The sequence below is a fragment of the Antechinus flavipes genome, chromosome 1 (genome assembly GCF_016432865.1).
Source record: "Antechinus flavipes isolate AdamAnt ecotype Samford, QLD, Australia chromosome 1, AdamAnt_v2, whole genome shotgun sequence".
Taxonomy (NCBI): Eukaryota; Metazoa; Chordata; class Mammalia; order Dasyuromorphia; family Dasyuridae; genus Antechinus; species Antechinus flavipes.
This window is the reverse complement of record NC_067398.1, coordinates 316,923,436-316,939,330: the sequence shown is the minus strand read 5'-3', so window position 1 is coordinate 316,939,330 and position 15,895 is coordinate 316,923,436. Positions and strand designations below refer to the sequence as shown.

The 15,895-nt window shown below is 34.0% G+C and overlaps 1 protein-coding gene across 1 annotated transcript in view; it reads right to left on the bottom strand.

Moving 5' to 3' along the window:
• LOC127541231 (uncharacterized) overlaps positions 1-15,895 on the bottom strand; it is a 152,214-nt gene that overhangs the window by 33,426 nt on the left and 102,893 nt on the right. The window contains exons 6-7 of the mRNA XM_051966439.1: positions 11,392-11,519; positions 9,051-9,167 (exon numbers count right to left, since the gene is read on the bottom strand). Of these exons, the coding sequence (XP_051822399.1) occupies positions 9,051-9,167; positions 11,392-11,519 (245 nt within the window). The remainder of the gene's footprint in view (positions 1-9,050; positions 9,168-11,391; positions 11,520-15,895) is intronic.

The following is a 15,895-nucleotide window of genomic DNA, read 5'->3' as shown; positions in this document are numbered from 1 at the left end:
CAACGTCTGACACATATTAAGTGCTTAATAACTGCCTTTTATTTATGTATATAAATGTGAGCTATTAATATTGTTATTATTATTATACTAACCTTGGAGTAGAAAAAAGAAAATGAGAAGAAGACACAAGAATCACTAACTCAGCAGATGAAGGAAGGGAAAAGTCAAAGAGGCCAACAAAATGACTAGAATCAGCAGAATTTATAGTGCTATACTCACAAGCTAGCATGAGAACCTATTAATAATAATTAGCAAAGGCTCAGTTCATGATTATTAGAGTATAACAGATTAAACTCTAGAAGTAAAGCATAACTATCTAATTTATACATTTACTGACAACATGTAGAAGGTGACTGAAACATCATAAAAGGAGAGTACAAACATTACCTGGGACTCATTCCCCTTTTGTGGCAAATGGGGAACAAAAGGTGGACTGGGAATACAAACAAGGACAATCACATGGTATATCTTCTAAAGGATTCTTCTGCAGCTTTAAGGAACGAATAGGAGGTTCTTGAGAGTTTCCAATCCATCAGCTATAGAATAAGCAGGGAGACCATAACCAGGACTACAATTGTTACTGCACTGAAGATCAGGATGGTCTCTTGTTTGTAGGTCTAAGATGTTATGGATGAAAGAGTAGTGTTTTGTGTAAGAATGAAATAATTGACCTTTGCAACGCCCTTGATATGCTCCAGTGGCCCACACCAGGACAGCCAATTCAGGATCATATGCCACAGGAGAACACAATTCCCTTCATATTGAATGAACAGAAGATCTCAATTAGAGTTTTAAGTAAATCCCTCTGTATCTTGGTGGGAAATCTCCCACAGAGTTTAATAGGAAGATAATTTGGCTCTCATTTTTGAAAGCTTGGTTATTTAGCTGTCCTTTCTTATTTATATTATTCTATTAATGTTTGTTCTTATTTAGTTAGCCTTAATTTCAACTCAACCATGAATGATAATATAAAGGCCAAGAGAAAAGCTCTCAGGATACATTAATAGGTTTTCACTGAATATCTTCAGAATCTATTTTCATAGTAAGTGTTTCACATGAAGGGAGCACAAACAGGAGAATGGACAGGAGAATAGGTACCATTAGCTTAAATTCCAATTTCAACTAAGAAAACAGTACTCAAAATATAAAAAATGTGACATGAAAAGAAAAGTTATTACTATTGTATCAAACTCTTAAACCAGAATTATGCCATTTGGAACAGCATTTTGGAATCATAGTTGCTGGAAGGGACTTTGGAGACCATGTAGTTTAACCCCTTCATTTTACAAATGAGGAAACTAGGACCCTGAGAGATTAAGAGACTTGGCTATAGTCCCATAATTAATAAGTGGCTAGAATTTGAACCGAAGTCCTCTGACTGCAAAATCAGTGTTTTCTTCCCTGCACTATGTTGCCTCCCCATATTTTTATTCTCCATTCAAAATTACAGGGTGAATGCAATTAAACAATAAGCACTGTGTATACCATTGTTAAAAGTGTTTTATTCAAATGAAGAAGCAAATATATATATTCTAAAATGTTTAGACCATAACAATTTTATATACCTTAGCTTGAAAATTTGATGAATTGCCTAAATTGAACATAATAAACAAGAAATTAGATTTTGATATATGTATAATTACATATTCTACATATGTACATATTCTACAATGTACATTCTACATATATACACATGTATATATAAGTATGCATGTGATGACAGCAAGCATTAAGGATATATTTATATATACATATATTATATTTCAAATCAATATTTGCTTATATATTTTATATATTATATATTTTTAATTTGAAAATTTGATGAATTGCTTAAATTCAGCATAATAAACAAGAAATTAGATTTTGGCACATATGTGTGATTACGTATATACACACATAGATGTATTTCTCTAGTTATGCATATGTGTATGTGATAGCAAACATTTATATTTCTACACATATTACATACATATGTATTTCTAATCAATTGGTTGTTTTACTTAAGACATGAGGGGTAAACATAAATGGAAAATATTGAAAAGACACTAACCTAATAATCCTATGTAAGAGAAGCACAAAAGCCAACCAAATAGAGATGTTGCTATGGTTACCATAAAAATGCAACCTGGAATCTTAATGCATTCCCATTCTGAACTAGAAATTGAAAATGTAGCAAAATAAGCTCTTAAGTCTCAGGTCATTTTCTTTTCTGTGTTTTAATTAGAGGGCTCTTAGCCTCTGAAAAAGGAGCCCAATGAAGTAAATGCCCTCATTGTGCCTGCTGGCAAATCTGTCATCATGATGCTTTGGGGCTTCTGACATATATCATCTCCATCAGAGATGTGGTCTCCTTTTGTAAAATGGAGATAATTCTTTAATTAAAAAAATAAAAATGACCTGGCCTTGCATTGAAGTTCACAACTAGTAAGGCAGGAAATAGTAATGTTATAATGATATAATTTGTTTGCTACAAATTGTATGAGAAAATCAAGGGTTTGGAACTGAGACTTTTTAAAAACCATCTAACATAAAACAGAGGTAATTGACTTTCCTGATAGCCTAGTTATTTAATAATTTTGTTTTTATTAGAATTTCATCTGATAAATTTTATTTTCAAATGTGTAAATAAATCTGAAATTAAAGTATGATAAATATAATTCATGTTCATATATTGAAAAATATGTGGTATGGGGGGGCAGGGAAAGTGAGATTATTAGATCTTCGAGATTGTAGAAATTGAGTTCAAATAAGGGCTTTTTTCTATTTTTTTCCTGTGGATAAATGATTTCACATCTTTGGACTTCAATGTCTTCATTTGTAAAATGAAGCATTTATATTAAATGAGCCCTAAGTCCCCTTATTCTGTAATCTTAGGCACACATACTTAATCCTAAATTAAACTAAGAAATGGGATCATTTCTTTTTCTTTTCCTTTTTTAAATTAGTCTTCTTGTTGTTCTAAATTAGAGAAATCTACATTACACTATAAAGGAATCAGTAACTATCTCTCCAGCTGCAAGATGCCTCTGAAGATCTTTGCTCATCTGTGAAGCATTATTTATGCAATGTTATACCAGTAGTTTGTCAGTTGTTTATATTATTTTTTCATTTTTGACTGTACTTGCCTCTTTGCCTGAAAACTACTGGATCCCTTTTCATTTTGGGCTTGAATAATAATTGAGATATTTGTTTTCCCCCATCCCAAAAGTTGCTGCGATATCTCCAGTCACTAAAATGTGCTCTTTAAGAGCAACTACTTTTGCATATTTTGAAGTCATATCTAGCCTTTAAAACTATAGATTTAAAAACACAACAACAAAAAAGCAATGAAATAAGTGTATTACATGGAATCCAACACAAAGAATTAAGTTTAGTTGGTTAAAATAGCTCATCTCAATTTCATCTGGTCAAGTGTTCTTTTCAATCTGCTCACTTCAATTAGCATCAGTTCATTAAAGTCTCTCTAGGCCTCTCTGAAATCATCTTGTTAATTGTTTCTTATAGAACAATAAAATTCCATTACATTCATATAACACAACTTATTAGCCATTCTCCAGCTTATGGGCATCCACTCAATTTCTGGTTCCTTGCCACTATAGAAAGGGCTACTATAAACATTTTTGCACATGTGGGACCTTTTCTCTTTCTTATGATCTCTTTGGAATACAGACCCACGAGAGACATTGCTAGATCAAAAGACATGTACAGTTTGATAGCCCTTTGGGTTCTCTAGAATGGTTGGATCAGTTCATATCTCCACCAACAATTATTATTTTCCCAGTTTTCCCACATTCCTTCCAAAATTTATCATTATTTTTTCTTGTGATCTTAGCCAATATGAGAGATGTGAAGTAGTACCTCAGAATTGTTTTAATTTACATTTCTCTAATCAATAGTGATTTAGAGCATTTTTTCATATGACTAGAATTATTTGGCTTTAATTTCTTCATTTGAAAATTGTCTATTCATATCCTTTGTCCACTTATCAATTGGAGAATTGCTTGTATATTTTTTTGCTGAGGCAATTGGGATTAAGTGACTTGCCTAGGAAGTGTTAAGTGTCTGAGGCCAGATTTGAATTCATGTCCTCCTGGCTTCAGGGTTAGTGCTCTGTCTACTATACTATCTTGGATGATTCTCTTATGTATTATCACATATCTGAGCTCTGTAACTGCCTAAACACACATGTTTATGTGCATAATATAGTTCATTTCTTCAGCTTCCTGATAAGCACCACAAAGCAGGAGCGATATCTTCTGATTCTTTTGTTTTTTGCACAGCTGTTGGCACTTCCCTACTGTGCCTAACTGAAGTACTAAGCACAGAAGAGCAAAGTGAATTCTTTGTGAATTAATTTTTTATGCTGAAAAAGACTGAAAAATATTTCTATTTTAGAAGCCCTCAGCTCAAAAAAAAATCTATAGAACAAATTTTGGCTGACTGCAACAATCTTTTTTTAATTAAAAAATAAATAACAAGAAGTAGGAAAAAGAACATGTTAATTTATTTCCAGGAAAAATATTATCATGTCTTGTAAGCACACAGAACCTCTACCCACCTATCCACTTCACTTTAATAATAACAACCATTTGTAATAATACCTAGAACTGAAGTTGTCCATTAATAACTTGTAATAATAAGAAAGTTGATTCCACTGCTAATTTGATAGTTCAGAATTATGATTACATTTTTTTGCATAGAAAATCTCAGGAATCATAAGTAAAAGAAAACCTGAGACCTGAAGTTATGTATTTCTGTTACCTCTGATCAGAGTACAAAATAGACCCTTCCTTTTGGCTTTTTAAAGTCCTTTCAACCTTTCTAGTTGTCCAAGATTTCATTCCCCTTCACTCTGTGATCCAAGATGATGACCTCCTTACTGTTACTCACACAAGGCACTCCATCTTTCAATCCCAAGTATTTCTATAAGCTGCTTCTTGTCCCATTCTTGGAATGTTTTCTCTCCTCATCTTTACCTCCAAGCTCCCTGACCTCTTTTAAATCTCAATTGCTCCTATCTTTTACTTTTTACTTTCCTGATCCCTTTTAAATATTAGTGCCTTCCCTCTGTTAATTATCTCCAATTTATCCTGGAGATATTTTATTTGCACAAAGCTGATAATATCTTATCACCTCCACCAGACTGAAATCCTTGAGAGCAGGTATTATTTTTGGTTTTGCTTTTCTTTGTGGCTGCTCAGTCTAGCACAATGCCTGGCACATAGGAAACACTTAATAAATATTAGTTGACTAATTGGCCTTCTTTCATTTTTTTCCAACTAAAGAAAAAAAATTAAGATTAAGAAAGAAAACATTAAGGAATAATAGGTAACCAACCAGTATTCACTGAGCATCTATTAAGTGTCTAGCACTGTGCTTTGCACATACTTGGTACATACACAGTAAGGAAGGAGCCATTTATTGAATGGTGCAAAAAGCCAATCTCCATCATCCAAAAAGAGCTGGAAACCAGGAATTCAACATAGTACAATTCAATAAGCAGTTCAGTACTTAGTACTTGAAAGTGAATGTGAATATAAATACAAAAATGAGAAACAATTTCTCAAGTAGAATGAGGGGAATTTAGGGAAGGAAAAAAAGGAGGCTCAAAATAGTCATGATAGAGGTCATAAGATCAGTACATTAAACCTCAAATTTTGTACTTAAAAATAGATCCTCAGAATCTGTTCCCTTTGTTTTTAGACACAATCCTATTTCTCTCATCTGCTTTTCCAGACTAGCAAATTAGGAAGAACAGAATAGAAAAGAGTGAAAGGAAAACTTGCATATATCCTATATACCATATAGCAAGTTATGGTAGTTGGCCAACTGGCTGTGAGGTGGAAGAAAGAAATCATGAATTGTTGCAGTCAGTCACCCTTCCAGTAGAAAAAAAGCTGGACACACACTGGTAGTGTCTGCGATGATGGCCTTATCAGAGAATGATAATTGATATTCATAATGCCAGTCTTGAGGAGAAAAACTGAAGGAAAGGGAAAATTATATTCCATGAGATGATAGAGAAGTGCAATTTAGAATGATTTCTGTCAAAAGAAGTTATTTCTTGATCCAACATTGTTGAAATGACTGATAGTAGAATCTAGATTAGATATGGAGGAAAATGAGGTTAAAATAATGCTAAGAAAGGAAATGATAAAGGAAGTTTGTGAACCAAGTACCATACTTATAAAATAAAAAGATGGAAATGATCAGGAGTTGGATTGGTGACAAAAATAAGGGTTCAAAGAGAGTATAATAGTCAACATAAACTTCAAAAGAGAAAATACTAAATGATGATGGCTAAGTAAGAGTGTAGAAGTGTCAGAAAGGAGCAAGGAATATGTTAACTCCATCTCCAGGCCTTGTGAGATGGACAAGCAAGGTAAGGAGAAGCTAACATCAGAGAAGAGATCTAAAAGTATAGAGTCCTCAGAGGAACACCAGGCTTCAGCCAATGCAAAAAAAGGGGGGACTTAAATGTGTACAAAAGAGATTCAGAATAAAAGCATATTTGTTAAAAGGGGAAATGAAACTTCTAAAGTATATAATGGAAAAACTGGACAGGAGAAGATATAGAATGATGGTGGGAAAGGCTGAAAGAAGAGGAATGAGAATATTGGGGAAGGTATCAGTAGAGTGGGACATAGTATAATACAGATGGATGAAAATGATTTGGAGACAAAGATGCAGTGAAGTGGAAGGATATGTTAGCCATAAGGGAAAGAAAAGGACCAATTAGGCAGAGATATTAAATAGCCCCAAAGTTCCACTTAGAATGTTGATGGGACAGAGATTCTTTAGTCTCTTTATGTATAGAAAAAAAATTTAAATCATTTAGAGTATTCACTTTGCAGAAATCTATAAAATGACAATGAATGGTATCTGAACAATATGGAATTGGAAACAGCCCTTGCCAAGATGAAAAGAAAAAAATAGCTAAGGAATATAACTGGCCCTACTGGTGATTTAAAAATCAGGAATATGAGAGGCAAAAAAAAAAAAAAAAAGAACCACTTCAGTTTAAAAGCTGGTATATGTACTCTGAATCAATGAACTTCACTAATGATCAAAATGTCCTCCTGGTTAACGATGTATTTCTTAATTATTACTAAAGCTTTCTTATAACAGAATTTGACAAGGATACAACTCTAAGGATGATCTCTCCTGCTAATGTGAATCCATGCACTGCTGCTAGAAATAGAAAACACACAAAAAAGGATCATCAAGTTTATGCATGGAAGAATCTTGCTATCTCATCAAGACAGATTCTCTGCCAATGACACAAGATAGAAATCATTTCTTCTAGTCAAGTTTTGCCTCATATATGTTTATTCCATACAGTTATCCTGCTATCCCAACACTCTCCATATAGTTGCTTGAATTCATTTTCTCAAATTCTATTTTCAAATATCAAGGTAACTTTCCAGGACTTTTCTTCTAAGTTAAGATAGATTGTCTTCTATATTGGAGAAGGGAATTCTCACATACAGCATTCCTTACACTAAAGAAATAATTTTTAGCTTTATATGGTATACAATTGTAATGGGATCATTCAGGGATCATATATTCAGGAATCTGCAGTGACTCTTTCATCACCTCTTATCAGGCCAGAGCTAGAATAAAGAAATCATTATTATATTTGGTTTTAATTTCAAGGATCTATGGATGGTATTCAATTTGAATAGAAAAATTTTGTCAGAAGAAAAAATTAATTCTAGGGCAGTTAGATGGCATAATGAATAGAACACTGACCCTGGAGTCAGGAGAATCTGAGTTCAAATCACTATCTGTGAAACCTTAGGCAAATCACTTAACCTCAATTGTTTCCAAAAAACAAACAAACAAACGAAAAGAAAATGAATTCTGAACAAGACTGTCTGAAAAAGGGAATCCTAACTTTTGAGGATAGGAACTTATTAAAATTTCAAAGTTGAGGGTAGTTGGGAGAAAGGAAGTGTAAGTCTAGAAAAGGAGATAGCAGGAAACCTCAAGGGTTAGAGTCGATTGTTGCTAGACATTTTTGAATAATATTTTTTTTATTTTCAAATTATATGCAAAGATAGTTTTCAACATTCACTCTTGCAAAACCTTGTGTTCCAATTTTTTTCTTCCTCCCTTTCCTCCACTTCCTCCACTAGAGAGCAAGTAATCTAATATATATTAAACATGTGCAATTCTTCTATATATATTTCCACGATTATTATGCTACACAAGAAAAATCAGATACAAAAGGAAAAATGAGAAAAAAGACAAAAAGCAAAGCAAACAACAACAAAAAAGTTGGAAATACTACGTTGTGATCCACCTTCATTCCCCACAATCCTTTCTGGATGCAGATGGCTCTATCCATCACAAGTCTATTGGAATTGGCCTGAATCACCTCATTGGTGAAAAGGGTCAAATCCATCAGAATTGAATACTGCATTATCTTATTGCTGCTGTGTACAATATTCTCTTGGTTCTACACACTTCACTTAGTTGCTAGACATTTAAAGCTCAGTAATTTCCAGCTATATCTTCCTTCCTAGCCCTCCCACCCAACTGCACACCCATTAAAATTGCCTACTGTAAAGTAGAAAAGGATTTGTCAGCAGCCTCTAAATATGTCTCCTCTACTTAATTTGTGTACATTTGAAACATTAATCTTCCTTAGGTTTCACCAAGCCAGGAATTCCTGAAACTTGCAGTGTGACCTCCCAGCCAAATTGACTTTTCTGTGACTCACTAGCTTTTTCAACATCCTTTGCCCTCAAGGAGTGTGATAGGGCCTGAGGCTATAGCTATAGAAACAGTCTGGTCAGGCTCCAAGATTCAATCTGTTGGGGCCTTCTGATCTAAAAGTTGGCCATTAAAGAAAGAAAACCTGAAACAAACACATGGTTGGATGCCTTCATTTCTGTCTTTTGCACAAATAGATAACATAGTAGACTCATAATTTTTCAGGATAGTTGGTAAGATCATAAAAAATAATCTTCAGGCAACTTAACCTATCAATAGATTAATTAAAGAGGAAAAAAGAATGGAAAAGGAGAAACTCAAAAATTTCCTACCCTCTTCTGCTTGTCCCTGTTGAACTCAGGTCAAGATAGTGAAGTTGGTGGCAGCCTCTTGCCAAAGCTTGGATTCCAAAATCAGTGATCTTTTTACATCCACTCACATCAAGATATCTGTAGATTTAAGATGAATAGATTTATTTTGCAAAATCTCACACACTGTTATACTCACTTTCCCATCACTTAGAATAAGAAGAAATGAGATCTTAAAAAAAAAAAAACTGCATCAGCTACAGGCCATGCTAATCAATAATAATAGCTGTCATTTATATGGCATTTCAGGATTTGAAAAACAATGTAAAAATGCCTTCTTGCTGAATTCTCACAATAACAATGAATTAAAGATTATTATTATTCCCATTTTGCAAGTGGAGAAAGTAAGGTGAATTTACCCATTCTCCCACAACTAGGAAATTCAGGAGGCAAAATTCAAACTCAGGAATCTACAGATTCCACATCCTATGCTCTTTGTATACTATGCTAGGCTACCTCTCCAAGCCAAACAGGTCACATTACACACTTAAATAGAATGCAGTGATGGAAAAAGAAAGCATGCTAAAGCAATTAAAAGAATTTTTCATAATTCAAAATATCTTCTCTTTAGATGATAATGAATTGTCCTTTGCTCACCCCCAAGATCATTTGGCTAAGTCTAGAATCTATGCAAAATCCCATAATTACTAAGCTTCTAAATAAGTCCGTCCCTTTCCTGGCTTTGCACTCACATTTCTGGTCATGAGAGGTTAGTGTGTGGGAGTTGGAGGGAAAAAGGAAGGCATTAAGAAAAACCATAAATAAACATGAGTTCAGTGAGTGGAGCATAAAAGAAGGACAAACTGTTCTACTGTGACTTCCTTTGAACCATAGATATGTGGTTCATAAAAAACATATGGGAAATGCCTGAAGAGTTTTTGAAGTAAAATTTACATGAAAAAATTATTGCGTATATTTACAGAAGCAAAAATAACATGTATTTCTGTCATCTCTTCAACAGATAAATGCTGAAGGATCCATTTCCAAGTAACACAAAAGTACACATCTATACACATACACACAGACCATCCTTTCTGTACAATCTCTTTTTAGTCTTTGTTTCTGGTTTCCCATTTAAGTCGGTGTATTAATCCTTTACTAGTTCTTCAGATGCGTGAAAAACCTGAAAAGCTTTTGGAAGCTATGCTTTTCAAGGACAGCCAGTCAACTAAATAACTAATCAAATATATGAGGCAGCTAGGTAGTACAGTGGATAGAGTGCTGGGCTTGGAGTCCCTAGACACTTCCTAGCTGTGTGTTTCAGTTTCCTCATTGGCAAAATAGGAATTATAATAGAATGTACTTCCAAGGATTGTTGTAAGTAAGAATTAAATGAGATAATAATTGGAATATGCTTTCACAATCTCTACCACATAATAAATGCTATCCAAATGTTAGCATTGTTATTATAATTATATTATATATCATTGTTATATCATGGGTATTAACATAGGGATCCATAAACTTGGGAATATTTTTGAGTGTATTGGTCCTAAAGCATCCTTTATCAGGGGTCCTCAAACTACGGCCTGGGCCAGATGCGGCAGCTGAGGACGATTATCCCCCTCACCCAGGGCTATGAAGTTTCTTTATTTAAAGGCCCACAAAACAAAGGTTTTGTTTTTATTATAGTCCTGCCCTCCAACAGACTGAAGGACAGTGAACTGGCCCCTTATTTAAAAAGTTTGAGGACCCCTGCTGAGTTTAAATGATCTTCAATATATGTTACTTGAATGTCTATTTTGCACTTAGGCAGTGTAAAATAGTGTATAGAGGGCTCAACTTTTAGTCAAGAACACCTGGAAACAAAGTCCACTACTTATACTTCATTTGATCTATATGTTCTTCAACTATAGAGAATATAGGGATTTGCTAATGGTGGGGCAAGTTTCCACACTGAGAGGCTGACCAAACCACAAAATCTTTAAGTATCATATATTCAAGGTGATGCTCACAATTTCTATAAGACAACACAAAATAGATGAATTTTAATGAACTGAAATCTAGGGATCTTATAAAATTTCACTTTCCCAGCTTAATTCAATATAGCAAAACAATAGGAAAGGACTATATATGAGGCATCCCTCTAGGCACTAAATTTACAAGCCAAAAAATATAATAGTCTCTCCCCTCAAAAAGCTCACAGTCTACAAGTAGAAAAAAAAAAAAAAGAAAAAAAAAAAGCTTGAATTTATCCCTTTGGCTGAATTTGGTGGGTTAACTTGGGAGTGAGAACAGTTTTTACTTGCAACTTTCTAATTGTGCCTGGGGGTTTTAGTTTGGATGCTCACACAATAAGTGGTACCTGATTGTTCGCAGGTAGGTACTAATTTCCAACAAGCTTACATCTGTTACCCGGGAGCAGGAACTAAGGACCAAGCAATCCAGATTTGAGAAACGTGTCACAAGGAGGTGGACAATTCGATCTCTCACCTACAAAAAAGAAGGCAAACAAAGGTTTCCTTTCAGGTGCTTGATTTTCCCCACATGGAACACATGCCAACAAAACAACATTCCTCATTTAGGGGAGAAATAAAAAGTGAGAGAGCTAGAACAGGAATAAGTATGATACTTGATATGAGATATTAACATATCAGGATCAGTCTAAAGTCATTATATGCAAACCAGTAATAGATAGCCTTTTAATAAAACAAGGAATGACAGAGACCTTGATAGCTTGGTGATAGCAAAAACTGACTAGAATTAAAAGCGTTTATGTGGCTCTTGCATAATTTAAAAGAGTGATACTTTTCAAACAACCATCAAGTGATTTGCACTGCTTTTTGAATGGTGAGGTACAAAAAAAAATTAAGGTTTGTCTAATCACAAATTTGACCAACTGAAGAGAGTAAACTTTAAACATTATCTGCAATTAGAACTGACTTCACTACTTATTTTAACCACCTTAGTTCAGCAAACACCTGAAAAGGAGAGAGTGAGCAATTATGTGTTGTTTTCATTATGTTACCATTTTAAGGACTATTTCACACTCTATTCATGATAAATTTATATTGATTTCTTATTGGCCAACTGCTCTTCTTCATCAATATAATCAAAAGAATTTATTAAGCACCTATGAATACTTTAGGCTTCATTAAATTCTGTGTAGAAGAGAATGTGGTATAGTACAATGGTGCCATTAACTTGTACATAAGGATCTTTGCCACCAGCATACTTAGTTTTAAAATGTGATGTTATCTGTATTTTATTGTATTTTTCATTTTGTTAAACATTTCCCTATTGTAGTGTGTTTGGCATCTCTGGTGAAGTGACATGGAGTCCGGAGATATGACTTTAAATAATGGTTCTCATGTGACCTTATTTTACTTCTTTAGGGAAAAAAGACATAGAATTAGAACTAGAAAGAATCTGGGAAGCTTGCTGAACCTAAACCCCTCATTTTTACAAATAGGGAAACCAAGACACAAAGAGATTATGTGTTTCCCAATGTCAGACAGCTAGTAAAATATTAGACAGCTGCCTAAGATAAGATTTGCCACTTCTTCCTTACTCTGAGTCTAATACCTATTTGTAAAATTCAGAGAGTTAGCTAAATGATGGGTAAGACCCATTTCAATTAAAAATCTATTGTGCTTGAAACCAATTCTTTTGTTCTTGGAGTTTACAACAAAACAGGATATTAGAAATACTACCCATCTATTTAAATATAGACAAACAGAAGAGTATAGATTTAGAGTTGGAAGTAACCTTCAGGGTCATGCGATCTAATCTTTTCATTTTCTAAATGAGGAAAGTGAAATTCAAAGAAGAGATTTGTACAAGATCACTCAGTTAAAAATTTGAAGAGCTGGATTTCAAACTATGTTCTCACAGTATCTTTCCTCCCTAGCAGAGATCACCAGATGGATTTGTGATTTTGCCCATGTGTATGCTCTCTTTTTGATGTCAATCATTGTCATGCAACATGAAAATCTCAGCAATCATAGGGCCCTACATTTTAGAATCGGAAGGGATCTTCTTGATAAACTATATTGGTGCATCAGCTGTTAAGACCTTCATGGTGGTCTTCCTACTCATCTCATCATCAACCCAACATGAGGAGATAATGGTTATGACAAGATGGAGAAAACAATTTTTGAAGCATTAAAGAATCACTTGATAAGGTATCTTAAGTAGTGAAAGAGACTTAAAGAATGGGAAAAAATCATGAATGATATTAATGCCTCTCAAAAACAACCAAAGAAAATCAGTAACTAATGGTCATAAACTTACTTTCTCTTTTTAAAAAATATGAGACTAACATACATCCATAATGAGCAACTCTCCAAAAAAAGTATGATAGAGAGGATTTTGTAAAAATACAAATTATTATGCCCAGCAAGTATACTTAACTAGTTTAGCAAAATCTAACAACTAGTTTAGCTAAGTGCACATCAATAGGATCAGATAATATATCCACTTTTCCATATCCATAGTTTCATTTCACTCCAAAGAAAGAGACAAGGAGAATTTTCTCAGATCTTCTCCAAGGATGAGCTTAGTAATTATAGTTATACGACATACAGATTTTTTTTGTTCTTTCCATTTATATTGTTATTGTTATTATCTGTAATTTCATCTGTGTGGCTACTCCTTTTAATGACTGGGTTCACAATCATGGGACTAGAGAATCTCAGAATTCATAAGGTCATATTTTAGAACTGGAAGGGGCATCAGAGATTATCTAACAACCTGCCCACAAAACACACACACACAAACACACACACACACGTGTGCACACACACACACACACACACACATACACACACACACACAAATTCATCTTGCACAATTTTTGTGTCTTTCTATAAAGCATCCATAGAGATGCCACTAAAAGAGAAAGGCAGGAAAAGAAATAAACCTTTGTTAATGCTAACTATGAGTCAAGTACTGTGCAAGACTTTTTATAAATATCTAATTTAATTCTCATAACAAACCTGCACAATAGGTGCTATTATCATTCCTATTTTACAATGAAGGAAACTGAAGAATAAAGAGATTAAGACTTGCTGGAGTTCATACAGCTAGTAAGATCTTCCTGAGTCCAGGTCAAATGTTCTATCTACTATGTCACCTAGCTGCTTCTAAAAACACTAATAGTCTTACTCTGATTTTTTAAATATATTCAAAAGTACCAAAGTAGCCCATATTTCCACAATTTGTCTAACCTAGATTTTCTTCCCAATTTCATAGTGGTTATTATTATAGCATGAAGCATTAAGGTCTAAATGTGGGTATTTTTGTTGCTCATGAGTAGCATGGATTATATTAGAAATATTATCATATTTGTACCACTTTATATCTATTTGTCCTGACAGCTTGAACAAAAATATCACTGGAATTTACAGCATTCTCTTCAGTTTACTGTCATTTTCTTTTGACTTGATTTCATTTCCACTGCTTTTTGCTGTTTTGAGATGGTAATATTCACAGTCTTCCGAAGGAATCAAGTGTTTGTTGATCAAAGCAGTTTCTGGGCTCTTTTGGCCTCTTAATCATAATGTCTAACATTAGTTTCATTTTTGCAGGAAATGGTAAGACTCAAGTTCAATATCTTTTTTTTTTTCATTTCCCACTTTTTGTAATCAGGAACTCTTTGATAAGAGTTAGAGTTGAGGCACTCACTTTAACCTTCCAATTTGACATTCATTTTGACCTTTGCTCTTATTATTTGATGGTCTGACTGCATAGAGTACATAGCTGATTATAGTTAGTCATTTTATTTTGGGAGCAATGTTTAGTGTTTACTATGCCCAGCAAATTCTGGCTACCTGCTAAAAAATGCCTAAGACTAGAGATTTTGGAACAGTTGACAAGTAAAAGTCAGGAAAATTGAGTAATGAACTTGGAGTGAGGAAGATGTGGGTTTGAGGCACTTAAGGCACTGGCTCAATTTCCTTAGACAAATCATTTGATCTTTCTCAGCCTTGGTTTTCTCTTCTGTTTAAAGTGAATGATACATATAACAATTTCTCCAGTGGGTTGTTTTGAGGCTCAAATAACAAAAATGTAAATATCTTCAAATGTTAAAATAATAAAAAATAAAGCTTATTATTATAAGCTTCATCTGTGTCTCAACACATCTTTTGAGAAGGGACAATTCTCCTTTGCACCTGGAGGCACTGAATACTAAAGCATATGGTGACATGTCAGTGGTTCTCAAAGTATGGTCTAGAGAATCCTGGGGATCTCTGAAACCCTTTTAGAGGGTCTACAAATTCAAAAGTAGTTTTTATTTCCAATATGGTAAATGTCTATAAATATAATCCAGATAAACAAAAATGCTTTGAGAGATCCTCAATAATTTTTAATAGGATAAAGATACTGAAAACAAAAGTTTGAGAACCACTGCTTTAGATGGTTTTCTCAAGTTGTTCATAGAATATATTTTCTCATCCCATTAAATAGATATTGGTGCATAACTATTGGGGCAATCTTTCTACTTATCTCATCAAAAGCTCACCAAAAGAAAATAATTTTAGCTTCTGTGGTGTGGGGGGCAGAGCCAAGATGGCGGAGATGACACATATTTCTCTTTGACCTTCTTTACAACCTTCACAAAAATTGTGAAATCCAGCCTCTGAATTAGCTCTGGATGGCCAGAACCCACAAATATTGGGAGTGCAACAAATTATTAGCAGAAGATAATTTCAAAGATTGCCAAAAAAAGGTCTGTTTCAATCGGAAATAGGGGGGAGGCAGCCAGGGCAACCAATACAAATGCCAATGAAGACAGTCCTGGGGCAGAGAATTTATAGGAGGAAACAGACTAGAAAAGATCTGGTTCAATCAGAAATGGGAGAGAAGCA